Source organism: Erythrolamprus reginae, chromosome 3 (assembly GCF_031021105.1).
Source record: "Erythrolamprus reginae isolate rEryReg1 chromosome 3, rEryReg1.hap1, whole genome shotgun sequence".
NCBI lineage: Eukaryota > Metazoa > Chordata > Lepidosauria > Squamata > Dipsadidae > Erythrolamprus > Erythrolamprus reginae.
The window spans coordinates 1,962,028-1,982,380 of record NC_091952.1 but is presented as its reverse complement, the minus strand read 5'-3'; the positions used below and the strand labels follow the sequence as shown (position 1 = coordinate 1,982,380).

General features: G+C 47.6%; 1 protein-coding gene across 3 annotated transcripts in view; it reads right to left on the bottom strand.

Annotated features, from left to right (window-relative positions):
• Positions 1-4,647: 4,647 nt before the first annotated feature.
• The window catches only part of RPRD1B (regulation of nuclear pre-mRNA domain containing 1B), a 44,805-nt gene continuing 29,099 nt past the window's right edge, over positions 4,648-20,353 (bottom strand). For 2 of the 3 annotated variants that reach the window (XM_070744332.1, XM_070744331.1), the window contains exons 5-7: positions 19,852-19,978; positions 16,928-17,103; positions 4,648-6,803 (exon numbers count right to left, since the gene is read on the bottom strand). In XM_070744332.1, the coding sequence (XP_070600433.1) occupies positions 6,654-6,803; positions 16,928-17,103; positions 19,852-19,978 (453 nt within the window). In that variant the 3' untranslated portion in view covers positions 4,648-6,653. Of the gene's footprint in view, positions 6,804-15,621; positions 15,691-16,927; positions 17,104-19,851; positions 19,979-20,353 lie in introns of those variants that run through there. The other variant, XM_070744333.1, reaches the window with a different exon arrangement.

Here is a 20,353-nt window from a genome sequence, read left to right as displayed (position 1 = left end):
GGGAGAAGAAAAGAAGATGGAGACAGAAGGAGAAAGAGAAGAAGGAAGGAAGATGGAGGCAAGAAGGAGAAGAAAAGAAGATGAAGATGAGGAAAAGAAAAGAAGATGGAGAATGAGAAGGAGGAAGAGAAAGACTGTGAAGATCTTGATGCTTGAGCTTGGTGGTTTTCTTGAAGGCCCAACTAGGGAACGTCATCAGTGCTAGAAGTGGGGTTTGCGCAGAGGAAACTACGAGGACTTTGGTACTATCTGAGCTTGGGATTTCCTCCCCCCCGCCTTCAAACATTTTATGACCCAACTAGACGGCAACATCAGTGCTAATCCTCCTCTTCCTCCTTTCTTCAAACCCCATGTCCTTCTAATTATTTTTCTTAATTAAAAAAGGTTTTTATTTTAAAAACATTTAAAAAACATAACACATACATCACAATATAACACAATACGGATGGATAACGAAAAAAGAAAAGGTACATGATGGTCTATTCAGTATTCACTTTGAACCAAGATTAAAGGCTAGAAATTATGAAGAAGAAATTACAAATTAAAATGTAAACAGATATTGCTGGGGGTTGGGGAAGGGAACAATCCTTTTCCTTCTCAGGATGATCTCACACGAAGAACACAAGGAATCTGCCAGGTCAACAACCCTGAGCTACAATAGAAGAGAGTTCTTTCTTGGCCAAGTGGGATTGGACACACAAGGAATTGGTCTTTGGTGCAGATGCTCTCATTGTACATCAAAGGATAAGATACATTTGTCAAGAATCATGTGATACAACACTTAATGATCATCATAGGGGTCAAATAAGCAATGAAGAAACAATCAATATTAATAAAAATCTTAAGGATACAAGCAACAAGTGACAATCACACAGTCCTAAGTGGGAGGAAAAGGGTGATAGGAATGATGAGAAAAAACTAGTAGAAATAGAAGTGCAGACTTAGTAAAAAGTTTGACAGTGTTAGGGAATTATTTGTTTAGTAGAGTGATGGCGTTTGGGGGGAAAACTGTTCTTGGGTTTAGTCTCTTCTTTTGATCTAAATTTATCCTCGTTTTGCTTTGAGATGGTGCCTGAAGCTCTGTGTTGTGTCAACGTGACCCTCCGTCCCAGCCCATAAATAATCCAGATGTTCTTCTTCAACCCACCTCACCTCCTTTCCATTGGAATTCCTCCTCCTCCTCCTGTGCTGGTGACTGAACCTTGAGTTTTTTTGGCCCAGCCTCTGCCTTGCCTCTTCAAAGCGGGGTGGGGTGGGGTGGACCCCATTGGATGGGCTTTCCTGGACCCACCAGCTCATGCTCATGCTTTTGAACCTTGTGAGGAGGACACTATCAAACCCACATTTAACAGAATAGCAGAGTTGAAAGGGACCTTGGAGGTCTTCTAGTCCAACCCCCTGCTTAGGCAGGAAACCCTCCACTACTTCAGACAAATCATTGTTCAACATCTTCTTTAAAAATTTCAGTGTTGGGGCATTCACAACTTCTGGAGGCAAGCTGTTCCACTGATCAACCGTTTTGTCAGGAATTTTCTCCTTAGTTCTAAGTTGCTTCTCTCCTTGGTTAGTTTCCACCCATCGCTTCTTGTTCTACCCTCGGGTGCTTTGGAGAATAGCTTGACTCCCTCTTCTTTGTGGCAACCCCTGAGATACTGGATACTATCATGTCTCCGCTGGTCCTTCTCTTCATTAAACTAGCCATGTCCAGTTCCTGCAACCGTTCTTTGTATGTTTTAGCCTCCAGTCCCCTAATCATCTTTGTTTATTTTATTTATTTATTACTTAGATTTGTATGCCGCCCCTCTCCGAAGACTCGGGGCGGCTCACAACACGTGGAAACAAATCATAAATAATCTGACAATTTAAAATATTAAAGATTTAAAAAAGACCCCATATACTAACAGACATACACACAAGCATACCATACATAAATTAAACATGCCCAGGGGAAGATGTTTCAGTTCCCCAATGCCTGACGGCAAAGGTGGGTTTTAAGGAGTTTACGGAAGGCAGGAAGAGTAGGGGCAGTTCTAATCTCCGGGGGGAGTTGGTTCCAGAGGGCCGGTGCCGCCACAGAGAAGGCTCTTCCCCTGGGGCCCGCCAACTGACATTGTTTAGTTGACGGGACCCAGAGAAGGCCCACTCTGTGGGACCGAACCGGTCGCTGGGATTCGTGCAGCAGAAGGCGGTCCCGGAGATATTCTGGTCCAATGCCATGAAGGGCTTTATAGGTCATAACCAACACTTTGAATTGTGACCGGAAGTTGATCGGCAACCAATGCAGACTGCGGAGTGTTGGTGTAACATGGGCATATTTGGGAAAGCCCATGATTGCCCTCGCAGCTGCATTCTGCACGATCTGAAGTTTCTGAACACTTTTCAAAGGTAGCCCCATGTAGAGAGCATTACAGTAGTCGAGCCTCGAGGTGATGTTGCTCTTTCCCTGCTCTCTTCCTAGACTGTCAATATCCTTTTTGCATCGTGGTAAGCAAAACTGAATGCAGGATTCCCAGTGTGGACTCACCAAGGCCTTATAAAGTGGTTTTAACCCTTCACATGATCTTGATTCCCTCCCTCTGCTAATGCAGCCTAGAACTGTGTTGGCTTTTTTGGCAGCTGCTGCACACGGCTGGCTCCTATTTCAATGGTTGTCCACTAGGACTCTAAGATCCCTCTCACACTTACGACTGTTGAGCAAAGTACCACCTATACTGTACCTGTGTGTTTTGTTTTTCTTGCCTAAATGTAGAACCTGACTATTTTCACCACTGATTTTGTTAGATAGCGCCCATTGTTCAAGTCTGTCAAGATCCTTCTGTATTTTGTACCTGTCGTCTGAAGTGCTGGCCATTCCTGCCAGTCAGGTGTCATCTGCAAATTTGATGAGTTCCCCATCTATCCCCTCGTCCAAGTCATTGATGAAGATGTTGAAGAGTCCTGGGCCTAATACAGAGCCTTGGGGTTCTCCGCTGCAGTGTGTGTGTGTGCATAAGCGTACGTATTCCTGTTATCTTGTACATGTTTGACAAACTAACTAACTAAATAATAAATGTACCCTTGTTGTGAAATGTCTGCAAAAAAAGCAGTTTTTTGATGTATCCCCTTTTGGCCGGTAAGATTTGTGTGTGGTTATGATTGGGTAGTGTTGACTATTTTTAAATGATAGGTTTTTAGCTTTAATTATTGGATTTGTACCACATTGTTCATTGTTGTTGTGAGCCTCTCCGAGTCTTCAGAGAGGGGCGGCATTCAAGTCTAATAAATAATAATTATTATTATTTTTCTTGGCCTGCCTTCTGACGCTTTGGAGAATAGCTTGAGCCCCTCTTCTTTGGGGCAATCCCTCAAATATTGGAAGATGCCCTCATGTCACCCCCTACTCCTTCTTCTCACTAGACTAAATATACCTAGTTCGTGCTACAGTTCATTATATGTTATACCTGTATCATTTTTAGGGATATTTTTCCCTTAAAAAAAAAAATAAGAGCAGAGATTTTTGTCCCAAAGTTGTCCTTTTTTCAAAAGAAATTGGACTTTCTTGTCCTCGGCCCCCTCTTCTTCGAAGACATGTCTCTTCCCATTCAAGAAACGTCTTCAGAATCAAATAAGCTTCTTGGATAAGAAGGGAAACATTTTCAAAGAAAACCTCAATACAGTCCCATCTGCCTTTTGGGAAAAAAAATAACCTTTATGATGGGTGGACTTGCATCCTGGGAGTTGAAGTCCACCCCTTAGTTGACTAGGGAATTCTGGGAGTTGGAAATCTGTAGGTCTTTTTAAGTTGCCAAAGTTGAATATTCTTGCTTTAGATTTTGAAAAGCTATGACTTCATCTTCAGGGTCTGTTTGACCTTGAACTATTGGGGCACAGTGGTTAGAGTGTAGTACTGCAAGCTGCTTCTGCTGACTCCTAGCTGTAGTTCAGCAGTTCAAATCTCCCCACCGGCTCCAGGTTGACTTAGACTTCCATCCCTCCGAGGTGGGTCAAATGAGGACCGAGATTGTTGGGGGCAAGGGGATGATTCCTTAAACCGCTTAGAGGGCTGTAAATGCATTGGGAAGTGGTATATAAGTGGTATAGGTCTAGGTGCTATTGCTATTCCTTCCTTTCTTCCTCCCTCCCTTCTTTCCTTCCTTCCTTCCGAGGTGGGTCAAATGAGGACCCAGATTGTTGGGGGCAAGAGGCCGATTCTGTGAACTGCTTAGAGAGGGTGGGAAAGCACTAAGAAGCAGTAGATAAGTCTAAATGCTATTGCTATTCTTTCTTCCCTTTTTCCTTCCTTCCATCCTCCCTCTTCCCTCCTTTCCTCCCTCCCTCCTTGCATCCATCCTCTCTCCTTCCTTCCTTCCTTCCTTCCAGGGGTGGCGCAGTAGTTAGAGTGCAGTACTGCAGGCTATTTCAGCTAACTGCCAGCTGTAGTTCAGCAGTTCAAATCTCCCCACCAGCTCCAGGTTGACTCAGCCTTCCGTCCTTCTGAGGTGGGTCAAATGAGGACCCTGATTGTTGGGGGCAAGAGGCGGATTCTGTAAACCGCTTAGAGAGGGCTGGAAAAGCACCAAGAAGCAGTATACAAGTCTGAGCGCTATTGCTATTGTTTGGCTACAGGACGGAGGGAGGGGGGAGTAAAAAAGGAGGCACGGAGGCGGCTTTCTTGCCCACCGAACGACACCCTCTTTATTCAAAAATATATTTATGAGACATTTCAGAATATACCGCGTCTAAGAGGACAGACAGCCTGTCCCTCTAAATCTCTAAATCGATTCATGTACAGGTTTAAGAAAATGCCTCGTGGAGGAGGGGTGGGAACGGATCAGATCTGAGCCAAAAGACCACCCAGTGCAGAGGTTGGAGGGGGGGTGTAGGGAGAGGAAGGGTCTTTGTCACAGGTCCCGCCTCGACCTCAAAAATCAAGTGGAATTCAATTACCGTGAAACCCAAGGATGGGGAGCGTCTGGGCTGGTCCGAAGTGGGAACACGGAGATTTGGAAATGCTCGGTCACATATTCACGTGCACAAATGGGGAGGGGGCGTAATGGCTGTTTTTTGGGGGGGTTGTCTACGAAGGAGGATCAGCCCCACTTGCTTCCTGACTCAAAAGCCCCCTGGACGTTGTGCTTCTTCCACCAGGGACCGCTGGACAGACTTTTGGGGGCCACGTCTACCAAATTGGGCTGAGCTGACGGAGAAAGTGGCGTCTCATGTCCCAAACTGCCCACCCCGAGAAAGGGATTTGAGACTGGATCCGGACACCAAGCAGAAACCCCAACCCTTCCGCGGAAGGAGAGCCAAAGGGATTGGATCAACAGGTCTTCTAAAGCAGGAATCTCTTGTAATCCTTTCCTCTGCAATCTCTCCGCTCAAAGAGAGCCAGCAGCTGGGGAATTCTGAGAGTCGAAGTCACTTTATAGGACTGGTGGACTTTGAATTCCCAGAATTCCTCAGCCAGCTGTGGCTGGTTGTTTGTTTTTTTTTTTCCTGCCAGTGGAGAGATTGCAGAGGAAAGGATCGCAAGAGAGTAAGCAGGCCACAAGGAGGGGCGGCGTGGGAAAAGGAATGCATTTGTGCCGAGGAATTCTGGGAGGTGAAGTCCACAAGTCTTTCAAGTTGGCCAGGTGTGGAGATCCCAATCTAAAGCTTGAGCGGAGAGATTACAGAGGAAAGGATCACAAGAGAGTAAGCAGGCCACAAAGAGGCCCTGGGTGAAAAGGAATGCATTAGTGCCAGGGAATATTGGGGAGGTGAAATCCATAAGTGTTGACAGTTGCCAGGATTGGAGACTTTTTGCTCTAAAGAAGAGGGGAGATGACAACTCCTATGGCCCCCCAAATATGCACAAAAAGAGCAGAAGCCCCCCGCCCCATCCCAGGGGTGACGTTAATGCTTGGCTACGTTGCAAAAAGGAAACCGCCCGCATACAGGGCATAGTCAGACCTGGGGAGGGGGTAGATCCAGGGCCATATCCTTCTGTGCTGACCCTGTTTTGATGCTGCGGAAGGCGAGACCTGAGAAAGTGGGGAGGGGGAGGGTCCTAGGGCTGCAAGCAGGGGAAGGGGTCCCCCCCCCCGAGCTGATTTGGGGGAAGGGAGGGGTAAGTGATCTGGGTGTCCCACTGAAGCAGCTGCCCGGGGCTGATCCGTCAAAAAGCTGCCTCTACCATCCCTGGCTCAAAGGGGGTCCCTCCCCACCAACGCAAAAAAAAAAAAAATCGACACTGACCCACCCCTCAAAACAATCCAGTTTTTGTTTTTGCTTTTTCTCAAATACAGAAGAAGGAAAAAAATAAAAAAATAAAACCAACACAGAACTCCAAAAAAAAATAAAAGATTCTTCGAAGGCCCTGGGCACACATGATTTGCGACTCTCGCAAGGGCCCAGAATTTTCCTCCAGGAACAAAAAAACTTTCGGGGGGGCCCCTCCCGAAAGAAAAAGGCGGTGCCCCTTTGGTGCCCGCCTTCCTTCCCCCTCCCCTGTGGTCGCCTGGCTGGCCACCAGCCCCTGTGGAGATGGAGATGGGGGCACGGAGGGGTCTCCGCCATTCATTCCTTCGGAGCTCAGCTTCCCGCCAGGATCTCTCCTCCTGGCGTTGGGGGGGGGGGATCTGGTACCGGTGCCGGTGGGCAGGCAAATCAGACCCTCCCCCTGGTTTTGTGTCCTAGTCAGTAGAGAAAAGGTCCCCGGCAGAGGGGAGAGGCGCCAACCCGCCTGTGACGTTGGGCAGAAGCGACAGGTCCGGCAGGCTTTGGATGTGGGACTTCAACTCTTTGCGCACCTGAGTTACTCGGGCGAGTTTCTGCTTGTATTCCTGCGAGAGAGAGAGAGAGAGAAAGGAGGAGAAGGTGTTGCATTGGTAATTCTGTGTTAGCAAAAACTTCAGAAGAGAAGGATTTAGGGGTCGTGATTTCTGACAGTCTCAAAATGGGTGGACAGTGCGGTTGGGCGGTAGGGAAAGCAAGTAGGATGCTTGGCTGCATAGCTAGAGGTATAACAAGTAGGAAGAGGGAGATTGTGATCCCCTTATATAGAGCGCTGGTGAGACCACATTTGGAAGACTGTGTTCAGTTCTGGAGACCTCACCTACAAAAAGATATTGACAAAATTGAACGGGTCCAAAGACGGGCTACAAGAATGGTGGAAGGTCTTAAGCATAAAACGTATCAGGAAAGACTTCATGAACTCCATCTGTAGAGTCTGCAGGACAGAAGGGAAAGGGGGGACATGATAGAAACTTTTAAATGTGTTAAAGGGTTATATAATGTTCAGGAGGGAAGTGTTTTTACTAGGAAAGTGAACACAAGAACAAGGGGACACAATCTGAGGTTAGTTGGGGGAAAGATCAAAAGCAACATGAGAAAATATTTGACTGAAAGAGTAGTAGATGCTTGGAACAAACTCCCAGCAGACGTGGTTAGTAAATCCACAGGAACTGAATTTAAACATGCCTGGGATAAAGATATATCCACCCTAAAATAAAATACAGGAAATAATATAAGGATAGACTAGATGGACCATGATGTCTTTTTCTGCTGTCAATCTTCTATGTTTCTATGTTTCATTTAGGTATTTATTTTGTCACACTTCTGAACTTCGGGGGGGGGGGGGGGGGAGTTCCGAACTGCCCACCTCCCTGAAAAAGAGAGACTCTTTAAGCCCTAAAACATCTGAATGCAAAAACAGTCCCTAAAAATCAAAACCTTGTTTTGTTAACTGGGTAGGCTAATTATTATGGAAACTGGCTGGTACAAGCTGTTGGGTGAAGGCAAAGCGTCGTCTTCTCTGTGCTCGAGAGAACTGGAAGTCTACTTGTTTTGTTGGTCGTTTGTGTTGGGAGGAACCCAGGGGCAGGGGACCCTATTCCAACCCAGACACATGATGGTCCCGTCTCTTCTTGACGGTCTGCAGTCTCTAAGGAAGAGGGGGACAAAGGGGGGAAGAAGAAAAGAATGAAAGAAAGGAGGAGAGGGAAAAGGAAGGAGAGGAAAGGAAAGGGAAAAGGAAAGAGGAAAGGAAGAATGGAAGGAGAAAGGAAAAGGAAAGGAGGGAGGGAAAAAGGAAAGAAAGGGAACTGGAGGAAGGAAACAGAAAGGAGGAAAAGAAAGAAGGGGAGGGAAGAAGGAAAGAAGGGGAAAAGAAAGGAGGGAAGAAGAAAAGGAAAGAAAAAGGAAGCAAAAGAAAGATAGATAGGATCATCCGCTTCTTAAAATCAGCAGCGGAACCTATGGATAAATCACTCAGGACAGAGGGCAGCCTACAGGGACTCCTCCTCTTGTGAATTACACCCTCCAAGAAGCCTCCATCCTTCAGACCAAGCACACACACACACACACACACACACACACACACACAGGCTTCCTCTGGGCTAAAGTGGGTCTATTAACGGCAGCTCGGAAAATATTCTTAGCCGTTGCAGCCGCAAACAGTTCCTGAGTCCTCTGCCTGGTTCTATTTCGGCTGCGGCAGGGAGCCAGGGGTCAAGGTTTTCCAACCCAGCCCAGCACACACATCTCTCCCCGCAAGCCGCCCCCCCCCCCCCCGCTCAGTGTGAGGCCCGTGGGGGCAGAACCGAGCAGCCCCCGTCCCTGCAGGCGGAAGAGGGATGAGTTCATGGTTGATTTTGGAGTTTTATTTGGGGAGGAGGGAGATCTCTGGAGACTCTCAATCACCCAGGCCACGGCTGTCCCAGGGGGGCTTTTTTTTCCACCCCCCCCCCAACACAAAAAGGCAACTGGGTTGTGTTTTCCTTTTCCTTAGCAAAGGAGACGCTTCAGAACTGAAGAAGCTTCCTGGCTGAGAAGCGAAACATCTTCAGGGAAAAAACAGAGCCCGGTTGCCTTTGGACACAAGGCCCCTTTGGGACCCTCTGGACACCTGGGGAGACAAAAGGGCGGATACAGCTGAGATGACCCGTCGTCCCCCACCTGAAACTGCCTTTCTAGACATGACCTTGATCCCCAAGCCAAGATGGAGGCTGCCCTGGGACACGGAGGGCAGGAAGGAAGCAAGGAGGGAGAGAAGGAAGGAAAGGAGAAAGAAAAGAAAAGGAGGTGCAGAGAAAGGAAGGAGGGAGATAATTAATGAAGCAAAGAAGGAAGAAAGGAAGGAGGGACAGAGGGAAGGAAGTAAAGAAGAAAAGAGGGAGAGGAAGGAAGGAAGTAAAGAAGGAAGGAGAGAGGGAAAGAAGGAGGGACAGAGGGAGGGAAAGAAGGAAGCAAGCAAGGAAGGAAAGGACACACAGAGGAAGGGGGGAAAGAAGGAAGGAAGGGAAGTGGGAGGAAGGGAGAGAAATAAGAGGATGAGTGGATGGAGGCAGATGAATTTATTGCTCCTGCTTGACCCAAATCCAAGAGGACGGAGGGTAAATCAGGCGGAAGGGCTTGAGCGCATCTAAAATAATAGCAAGCCTTCCATTGGTACGTCTTCCCTAAATCTGCATCCTGTTTTTGTTGGAGAACAGCCCCCCCCCCCTGCTTCCCCCATAAAAGCACCAGTCAGCAGCTTTGCGGGGTGTGTGTGTGTATTAACGGAGACCCTCACTTCCCTCTCATCTCATAAAGGTCTTTTCTTAACCTTGACAACTTTAAGGTAGGCAAGAGTTCAATTCCCAGAATCCTCCAACTAGTTCTCTCCCTCCCTCCTTCCTTCCTTCCTTCCTTCCTTCCCTGCCTCCCTCCCAAAGGGAAATGACATGAAGGCTTTGTCCTGAGAGCTTTTCTGGAGTGTTTAGATGGGATGACCTCTGTTTAGCAGACGAGCAGAGTTGGAAGGGGCCTTGCAGGTCATCTAGCCCACCCCCCCTGCCCAAGCCAGAGAATGCTCTTTCTAATGAAGAAGACTGAAGGCGATGGAACAGAGCCCTCCGTTTTCTCACCTTCCATCAGCTTCATTTTTATTTCTTTAGAAAGAGCCCGTGTTTTTCTATCCTATATGTTGTTTTTGGGATGGTTTCTTTTCAAATAAGGCTTCAATTTCATCTGGTCCACTTGACAAAGAATGACCCAGCTGGAAACAGGCAGGAAAAACTCACGGTGATGACCGGGACTTCCCTTTCTATTGAGCTTTCTGATCCAGTCTCAAAATTCCCAACTCCACAAATACAAATAATAAAAAAAGGCAGGGATGATCCTTGGAAACCCTCACGGCACCGATGGATTCCTCCCCTGAGTCTGAGTCTGGGATAGTTTTGGTCTCCATCCACGAGAGGCTTCAAAATCCCCTTAAAAGGAAGCAACTGCAGCAGGCGAAGCGAAGCCCCAGGATGGCAGGTGTTCAGAGTCCATGGGTAACAATGGGGCCCCTTCCGCTTCATAGCCCCAGCCGGAGCCCTTAGGTTTACGTGCTGCTTCACGGGGCTTTTACAGCCTTTTTCTAAGCAGTTTACAGAGTCTTGCAAACCCCAATAATCTGGAAGGATGGAAGGCCGAGTTGATTTTTATGAAGAAGGAATGAGGGAGGAGGAAGGGAGGGAGGGATGGAAAGAAGGAAGGAAGGAAGGAAAGAAGGAAGGATGGAAGGAAAGAAGGAAGGATGGAAAGAAGGAAGGAAGGAAGGAAAGAAGGAAGGATGGAAGGAAGGAAGGAAGGATGGAAAGAAGGAAGGAAGGATGGAAGGAAAGAAGGAAGGATGGAAAGAAGGAAGGAAGGTAGGAAGGAAGGAATAGCAATAGCATATACTGCTTCATAATGCTTTTCCAGCCCCGTCTAAGCAGTTTACAGAGAGCAACCATATTGCCCCCAACAATCTGGGTCCTCTTTTTACCCACCAAGGAAGAAGGGAGGGAGGGAGGGAGGTAGGGAGGGAGGAAGGGCAATATCCCTTAGACCAGAGGTCCCCAAACTTGGCAACTTTAAGATTTGTGGACTTCAACTCCTAGAATTATCCAGCCAGCATAACTGGCTGGAGAATTCTGGGAGTTGAAGTCCACAAGTCTTAAAATTGCCAACTTTGGGGACCCCTGACTTAGACTTACCTACCACTTCACGGTGCTTTCCACCCTCTCTAAGCATCTGGATTTTGATCACGTGACGGAGGGGATGATGCAAGGGTGAGGGTAAGTGTGAAAAACAAGTGACCTTTTTGGTGCAATTGTTAACTTTGAGCGGGGGTTAAATGAAATGTTATAAGTCAAGGGCTCCCTGTGGTCAACTGAGGCCAGAATTACGATCTTTAGCTTGCAAGCCGTCATAAAGCAGGAGTCCTGGACTTACAAACGTCACACCAATATATCAAAAGGGAGTCCAGCATTTCTTCAATGTTGCTCCCGTAAAACGAGGCCCCTTCCCATGCAATCCCAGCTCTCCGCATTGCAGTCACTATGCAGAGCATGGGCTGGTTGAGGGGCTGGCAGAGGGCCTGGGTTGCTGGATGAATGGTCGTTAAGTCGAGGATGTAAGTTGAGCCAGGGTGGCGCAGTGGTTAGAGGGCAGCCCTGCAGGCTCCTTCCGCTGACTGGTAGCTGTAGTTCAGCAGTTCAAATTTCACCACCAGCTACAGGTTGACTCAGCCTTCAGTCCTTCTGAGGTGGGTCAAATGGGGACCCAGATTGTTGGGGGCAAGAGGTTGACTCTCTGTAAACCGGTTAGAGAGGGCTGGAAAAAGCACTGTGAAGTGGTATATAACTCTAAGTGCTATTGCTATTCCTTCCTTCCTTCCTTCCTTCCTTCCTTCCTCCTTCCATAAGGCGTTAAGACAGAGCAACCTTGGTGCAGTAGTTAGATTGCAGCACTGCAAGATACTTTTGCTGATCACTGGCTGCCAGCAGTTCAAATCTCACCACTGGCTCCAGGTGGACTCAGCCTCCCGTCCTTCCCAGGTGGGAAAAATGAGGAGCCAGATTGTTTGGGGCAAGAGGCTGAAACTGCTTAGAGAGGGCTGTAAAAGCACTAGGAAGCGGTATATAAGTCTAAGTGCTATTGTTCCTCCCTCCCTCCCTCCTTCCTGACCCAGATTGTTTGGGGCAAGAGGCTGAAACTGCTTAGAGAGGGCTGTAAAAGCACTAGGAAGCAGTATATAAATCTAAGTGTTATTGTTCCTTCCTTCCTCCCTCCCTCCTTCCTGACCCAGATTGTTGGGGGCAAAAGGCTGATTCTGTCAATCGTTCGGAGGGCTGTAGAAGCAGTATATAAGTCTAAATGCTAGTTTTTACTTCTGGAAACCGGATGTGACCCTCTCACGTTTTTCTTGATCTGGTTGCAACCCAGAGTAAATAATCCCTGCCTCATTTTCTCCACCAGGTCCTTTCCAACTTTCCAAAAGGAAATGCATGCAGCCCTCCCTTCTCCTGTCTGTGGCTTACATGGATGCATTTCTGAGCCCCCCCACCCCCAGCCCATTTGGGGCAGACCCCCACCCGCCTCATTCACCCACCCAGGAGCGAATCCAAGCGTGACTCACGCCTGGGAAAAGCAGCGGTCCCAGTCCAGAGGGGCTCAAGAGTTCAGGAACAGAATAAACCCACGGGAGGCATTTGATGGGAATCCCAGGGATTTGCAACTGGCCTGGGCCAAGGAATGACCAAGCCACCAGCAGCCTCTACATTTGAATTTTAACAATTAAATCGCCAGCCCCAAGAGGCTTCCTGAAGCACACGAAATTGACAGAGTCAGGGCCGCCCGAGAATTTCTTGACCATTTGGAGATTGAAGGTGAGGCTTTTCTCCACTGGAAAGTGACAGGAGATGAAACCTGGGCTTATCCCCCTACTCCAGAGTCAATGCAGTGGCGCCTTATCCATTCTCCTTCAGCTCCCAAAAATTCAAAACTCAGCAATCGGCAAGAAAAATCTCGGGCCCCCATCGCAGCAGCATTCCTGCCCTTCGCATTCAGGTAGCGCATGTATGACAGCGCGCACTTTGCCCTTGGAGGGAAATGGACCGAGGACGCTCATCTCTAACCTTAACTACAATGTCAGTCGATGACCTACTGACCTCTGGCCCTGCTCTTCCTCTTCCGCTGGCTTCCCACTACACGATAGTAACACCAACCTCCCCTGCGGAAATTCCCCGCCAGAGCTACATGCTTTGTAACCTGAAAAAGACCTCCAGGTCCATCTAGTCTTCCCTTATACTATTTCCTGTATTTTATTTTGAACGGGTCCAAAGACGGGCTACAAGTATGGTGGAAGGTCTGAAGCGTAAAACGTATCAGGAAAGACTTCATGAACTCAATCTGTATAGTCTGGAGGACAGAAGGGAAAGGGGGGACATGATCGAAACATTTAAATATGTTAAAGGGTTAAATAAGGTCCAGGAGGGAAGTGTTTTTAATAGGAAAGTGAACACAAGAACAAGGGGACACAATCTGAGGTTAGTTGGGGGAAAGATCAAAAGCAACATGAGAAAATATTATTTCACTGAAAGAGGAGTAGATCCTTGGAACAAACTTCCAGCAGACGTGGTTGGTAAATCCACAGTAACTGAATGTAAACCTGCCTGGGATAACCATAGATCCATCCTAAGATAAAATACAGAAAATAGTATAAGGGCAGAACTAGATGGACCATGAGGTCTTTTTCTGCTGTCAATCTTCTAGGTTTCTACGTTTTCTGGATAATCCTCTGTTCTTTGTGGCAACTCCTCAAATATCGAAACGTAACCATCGTATTAGCTGCACATATTAAAAAACAGTTGAGTTTATTAGGTAGGTCGTATTTTGGGGACAACATGGTATTTTAATAACTGGATAGCTGAACAATTACTTGGGAATGTTGGAAACTGTAGACAATGGACGGCAGAAAAAAAGAGCCAGCGGTCTGCTGAGCTTGACCCTTTTTCAGTTTTGAGTTTATTCTTTTAAAATCCTGGTCGGATGAGGGTGTGCGTTTTATCCCGAGTGTGTTTAGGCTCAGTTGATGATAAATGACCCCGCTATCTCTGCTGGAAGTTGGCTCTGAGCTTGGTCTCTTTCTTTGAAGTCCTGTTTTCTGAGATCTGGGACGATCGCAAGATCTGCAGAGGTTTCCCTTATTTGGTCAAGGTATTAAGCACCCTGGCGAAATTAATGGGAGCCTGCTAATGTCTGCTGGGCGCTCATCTCGCAAGGGATGTTTCGGGTGCAGGTAGAGGCAGTTCTCGACTTACGCCGTACCCATAAGGATCGTTCGGAGGCTACAATTAACGTACAGAACGAAACAAGGGTGTTTAGCTTTATTAAAACGTGTAAAGAGATGAAGAAGGCACCATGGCTTAATGATTAATAAGCTAGAACGGTTTTGATTTGTATTAAATGTTGGAAGAAATATTAAAAATGAAATTTAATTATAAGATAATGGGCCTAACGGTGAAATAAATTAGAAGACAATTGGTGAATCCGGAATGCAAAATTAGATCGGGGGGAAAAAAAAAGTTATTGATACCGACATTAAACGGAGTTAATGATTTTTTTTGTGATTTTTATATGATGTGCTAATCAAATTGCCTTTTGTCGTACTAAAAAGAGAAGGTATTTTGTATGGTATGTTTTGTGATGGAGGAGAGAAAAAATGCACCCACACAACACCCACACTCTACGAGCTGCACCGGCTTCCAATTGGTCTCCGGATGCAATTGAAGGTGTTGGTTATCACCTATCAATCCCTACATGGCTCAGGGCCAGACTACCTACGGGACTGGCTTCCCAGCAACTGATGAGAGCTCACAGGGCTGGCCTTCTCTGGGTCGCATCGGCCAAATAATGCCGACTGGCTCTCAGGAACCAGCTTCCCATGGAGACCTGTACTGTCCCCGCCCTCCTGGAAAGCCTTAAAAACGTGACTCTGCCAGCAGGCCTGGGGTTACTAAGCAACAGCATCTAGAACCTAAGAAGAGCCCTGCTGAGTCGGGCCAAAGCCCATTGCGTCCAGCATTCTGTGTCCCGCAGTGGCCCCCCAATTTCCATGGGGTTCTTGAGCAGAAGGAGAAGGCCAGGCCCTCCCTTTCCCTGGACCCCCAACAAATGATACTCAAGGGAATCCTGTCTGCCTCAACCAACATAGAGGCGGTACATGGACATCTGTTTTAATAACCACCATGGATACACTTGGAATCCATGAATCTGTCTCATCCTGCCTTGAAGCTCTCCACGACCTCTTCTGGAAGGGAATCCCATAAACCAACAACCCTCTGGGTGAAGAAATTTCCCTTTATTTGTCCTCGCTTTCTTACCTGTGAGCTTTAGGGAGGGGCCCCTCGTCCTAGCATTGTGTGAGAGAGAAAAGAATTTTTCTCTATCACACAATGGAGGGAAATATTTTTTCTCCGTCCACCTTTTCTATCCCATGCAGGATTTCATACCCTTCGACCAAGTCCCCCCTCAAACGCCGTCTTCCAAGGCTGAAGAGACCAAGGCCTTGCAACCTGGTTTCCTAAGGGAGGGGCTCCATTTCCTTGACCATTCTTGTGGCCCTTTTTTCCACCTTTCCCAGTTCCACTATATCCTCCTTGAGGTGCGGTGACCAGAACTGTACACGTGGTCCAAGCGTGGTCTCCCCATCGATTTGTACAGAGGCAATACAACGCTTGCTGACCTGTTTTCGATTCCCTTCCTAATCCTGCCAAGCATGGAATTTGCTTTTTTTACTGCTGCTGCGCACTGGGTTGACCTCTTCATTGAGCTACGACCTAGAAGCGACGAATGTTCTTATTAAAGGGGTTTTTTTTAATTGTTGCATATTATTTTTATTTGTTGTACACAGCTGAGAGTCCGACAGGAGTGGGCAGCCTATAAATGTAATAATAAATTAATGAAATTAATTAAACAGAGGCCAAAGTTTCTGTTGTTCAGCGAGACATTTGCTAAGTGGTTTTTGTTTGCCCCGGTTCACGGCTTTCCTAGCCATGGTCGCCTTTCGTAAAGTTCTTAAGACCCCGGGCCTATACAGTTTATACATGGTATGTTTGCTTTTAATAATGGGGGGTTTCATGTTTTTAAAATTATTAGATTTGTTCTTATATTGTCTTTGTTATTGTTGTGAGCCGCCCCGAGTCTATGGAGAGGGGCGGCATACAAATCTAATAAATAATAATAATAATAATAATAATAATAATAATAAGTGGATCATTGCAGTTGATAAGTCAATAACCTGGTTGTTAAGGGGGTGCGGCTCCCCCATTGACTTTGCCTGGGCAGTGCAACAGTTATACATAGGAGTCGGCTACCAAAGGCTTTCAGATCATGGGACCACGCAGGGATGCTTCAATGCCGTTTGTAATCTTAAACAGTCACTAAAGCGAACCCTTGTAAGTTGAGCACTGCCTCCTGGCAGAGGGTCCAGGCAAGCAGGACAATGGAATGCCTTCCAATGCCTGCTACAATGCGCCATGGAGGCCAGGCCTGTTTCAGAGCAAATGACCCAGGGCCAAAGCAATGTCCTGTCCTGCTTCTCTTAGAGCGCCCCCCCCCCCAAAGCAGCCAGTTTTGACCATTTCCCTCCCAGGGGCTTCTGCAAGGCCTGGGGAGGCTGGGACGAGGCCACCCTGGCCTGGATCTCAAAGGCCGGGAGGGTGGGCAAGAGGACACTGTTGTGGCTGGTCATCAGCTGGGAGTCAGGGTCAGCATCAAGGCACCCAGAGAGGAAGGAGTTAAGGGGGGAGTGGAGCTAGCACAGAGAGAGAGAGAGAGAGGAGAGAGAGAGGCAGAGCCTGGACTGTCTGTCAAGACTGGAGGTGGCGGATGAGGAAGAGGAGGAATGGCTGGGTCCTGTGCCTGATGCACAGATTGACAGAAGGCAGAGTAGAGGAGAGCAGGGGAAATCTATGGGTCAGTCCTCGGGACCGAAGAGCCACTGCTGCTAGCAAAGCCCCACCCTGGCTCTGGGGACAAAAGGCAGGGGGCAGAAATGAATAGATGGGTCTGTCTCTGGCGGACAGACTTGTTAGCCTGCAGTGAGAGAGAAACCTTTTGCCAACCCCAGAGGGTTTCCTGTGTTTGGGTTGGTGGTCAGAAGAGCCCAGCTCACCTCTAGCTTCTTCTCCTTCTCCGTCAGCACATCCTTCTGGGTCTGCGTGTATTCAATCAGCATGCGGGCCAGCTGGCGCCGGTCTTCCAGTTCCGCAGCTAGCCGCCCGTTGTATTCCGCCAGCAGCAAACACGCCTCGTCCACCGTCTTCGACAGCCGCTCCGCCGCCTCTTTGTCTGCGCACGGAAGCAGTAAGCGTGTTACGGGGGGGCCACAACGCACCTTCTGCGTGGCTATCAAGCGGCAGCCGTCCTTCTCTACACACCCACAATCGGACAGCAGAGGTCAGTGGTGGCGAACCTTTGTTTCCTCGCATGCCGAAAGAACCTGAGTGTGTGCTATGGCACATGTATGAGTGCTCACACCCATAATTCAATACCTGGGGAGGGCAAAAACAGCTTCCCCCACCCCTGGAGGCCTTCTGGAGGCCAGAAATGGCCTGTTTCCCAACTTCTGGTGGGCCCATTAGGCTCGTGTTTTGCCCTCCCCAGGCTCCAAAGGCTTCGCTGAAGCTGGGGGGAGAGTAAAAACGCCCTCCCCTGTTCCCCCGGAGGCTCTCTGGAAGCCAAAAACGCCCTCCCAGAGCCACTCTGCAAACCAAAAATCAGCTGGCCGGCACATACATGCACGTTGGAGCTGAGCTAGGGCAACGGCTCACGTGCCAGCAGATATGGTCAATGACTACTTCAGCTTCAACCACAACAACACAAGAGCACACAACAGATTCAAACTTAATATTAACCACTCCAAACTTGACTGTAAAAAATATGACTTTAACAATCAAGTTGTCGAAGCGTGGAACTCATTACCGGACTCAATTGTGTCAACCCCTAACCCCCAACATTTCTCCCTTAGACTCTCCACGATTGACCTCTCCAGGTTCCTAAGAGGCCAGTAAGGGGTGTACATAAGTGCACTGGTGTGCCTTTCGTCCCCTGTCCAATTGTCTTTCCTTTCTCTCACTTATCATATATATTTTCTTCCTTTCATATATCTTCTCCTCTATTTTTACATATTATCTTTATATATACAGTGGAACCTCAAGATACGAACCTAATTGGTTCCAGGGGGAGGTTCGTAACACAAAAGGTTCGTAAGACGAAACATTATTTCCCATAGGAAACAATGTAAAGTCAATTAATCCGTGCAACCAAAAAAACCCCGCAAAAAAACTGCTGCCGCCAGGCTGTGACCTTTTAAAACAGCCGCGCGGCTTCCCAGCCGGCCTGGGGGGCTTCCCAGCAACCCCCCAGCCCGGCTGTGACCTTTTAAAACAGCCGCGCGGCTTCCCAGCTGTCTCCCGAAGCCGAACGCCAAAGCCGAACTTCCGCGTTTGGCGTTCGGAGAGAGATGGGAAGCCGCGCGGCTGTTTTAAAAGGTCACAGCCGGGCTGGGGGGCTTCCCAGCAACCTCCCGAACCGAACCCGGGGTTCAGAAAAATTTTGTCTCTTCTTACAAACTTTTTTCGAGTTACGAACCGGCGTTCGGGAGGCTGCTGGGAAGCCCCGCCGCCCGGCTGTCACCTTTTAAAACAGCCGCGCGGCTTCCCATCTCTCTCCGAACGCCGGTTCGTAACTCGAAAAAAGTTCGTAAGAAGAGGCAAAATTTTTCTGAACCCTGGGTTCGTATCACGAGTTGTTCGTAAGACGAGGGGTTTGTATCTTGAGGTACCACTGTATTACTTCATGTCTATTCTCTTCCATATGTATTGTGTATTGGACAAATGAATACATAAAAAATAAATAAAAAATAAAATAAAGTACCACCTGTGACACCCGTGCCATAGGTGCGCCATCACTGGCATAGGTAGTCCTCAGCTTACAGGAGCTCAAAATATAGGTTGCTAAATGAGACATTGGTTAAGAGCCTTGGTGGTGGAGTGGTTAGAGTACAGCCCTGCAGGCTCCTTCAGCTAACAGGCAGCTGTAGTTCAGCAGTTCAAATCTCACCACCGGCTCCAGGTTGACTCAGACTTCCTTCCTTCCTTGGTGGTTAAAATGAGGACCCAGGTTGTTGGGGGCAAGAGGCTGATTCTGTAGATGACTTAAAGGGGGCTGTAAAAGCACTAGGAAGTGGTATTTAAGTCTACGTGCTATTGCTATCCTTCCTTCCAACAAATATATACAACCTTTATAACATTTCTACAGTAATTTGTCTTTATGTTAAGTTAAGCTGTATTTACTTTACTTTATTCAATTAACATGTTGATCTTCATATATAGTATATTGTTCCTAATGTTTATATATCCTTACTTATGTATATACATTTTTAAATCTAAGACATATATTTTCCTTTAAGATCATATTTATAAATCCCCCGTTTCCTCCCCCCCAATCATTTCTAAAACCTATTGCAAACTGTTTCAACCCCTACCCTCAAAACGTCACTACAGAGCCCTGCACACCAAGACAACTAGACACAAGAACAGTTTTTTCCCGAACACCATCACTCTGCTAAACAAATAATTCCCTCAACACTGTCAGACTTTCTACTAAATCTGCACTTCTATTCTACTAGTTTTTCTCATCATTCCTATCACCCATTTCCTCCCATGTTGACTGTATGACTGTAACTTGTTGCTTATATCCTAAGGTTTTTATTAATATTGCTTCTTCATTGCTTATTTTACCCCTATGACAATCATTAAGTGTTGTACCACATGATTCTTGACAAATGTCTCTTTTTCTTTTATGTCCACTGAGAGCATCTGCACCAAGATAAATTCCTTGTGTGTCCAATCCCACTTGGCCAATAAAATTCTATTCTATTCTATTCAAACCTTGAAGTATTCTGTATCCTCATTTTGATTGTTTGGTTTGTCTAGTTCTTCACATTCCAAAACTCTTAGCCACCCAGAACCCTTCCAAAGTTTTTTTGGGTTTCTCTCCACTGGCCGGCTCTGGCCCCTGGATCCAGAGGCTCACCTGTGATCTTCTCCAGCAGGGAGACATCCTGGACCTCCTGGGGAAGAGACGCGATCTTCTGCCGCACGGTGGCATCGCCCGAGGCTGCGTTCTCCAAGTCCTGCAGAGCTTTGACCAAGTCCTCCGCCTGCCCGGGTGAGAGAGAACAAGGTGGCCGCTGTGGCTTCCCCAAAGACCCCCAGCACCCTCCTTCTCTGGGGCGCCTTCCCCCCCACCCCCAAATCACTACCTGCCCCACAGGCCCCTTGGAGGCCTTCTAGTCCTCCTTGTTCAAGCAGTAGACCCTAGACCGGGAGTTTTAAGAGTTGTGGACTTTAATTGTAAACCAGTGGTGCAGTGGCCTAGTGGCGGAGCTCTCGCCTCCCAATCAGGAGACTTGTGAGTTCGATCCTAGGTAGAGACAGATATTTCCTCTCTCTGGGCACAATGAGAATATATATCTGCTGAATGAAATTGAACGGGTCCAAAGACGGGCTACAAGAATGGTGGAAGGTCTTAAGCA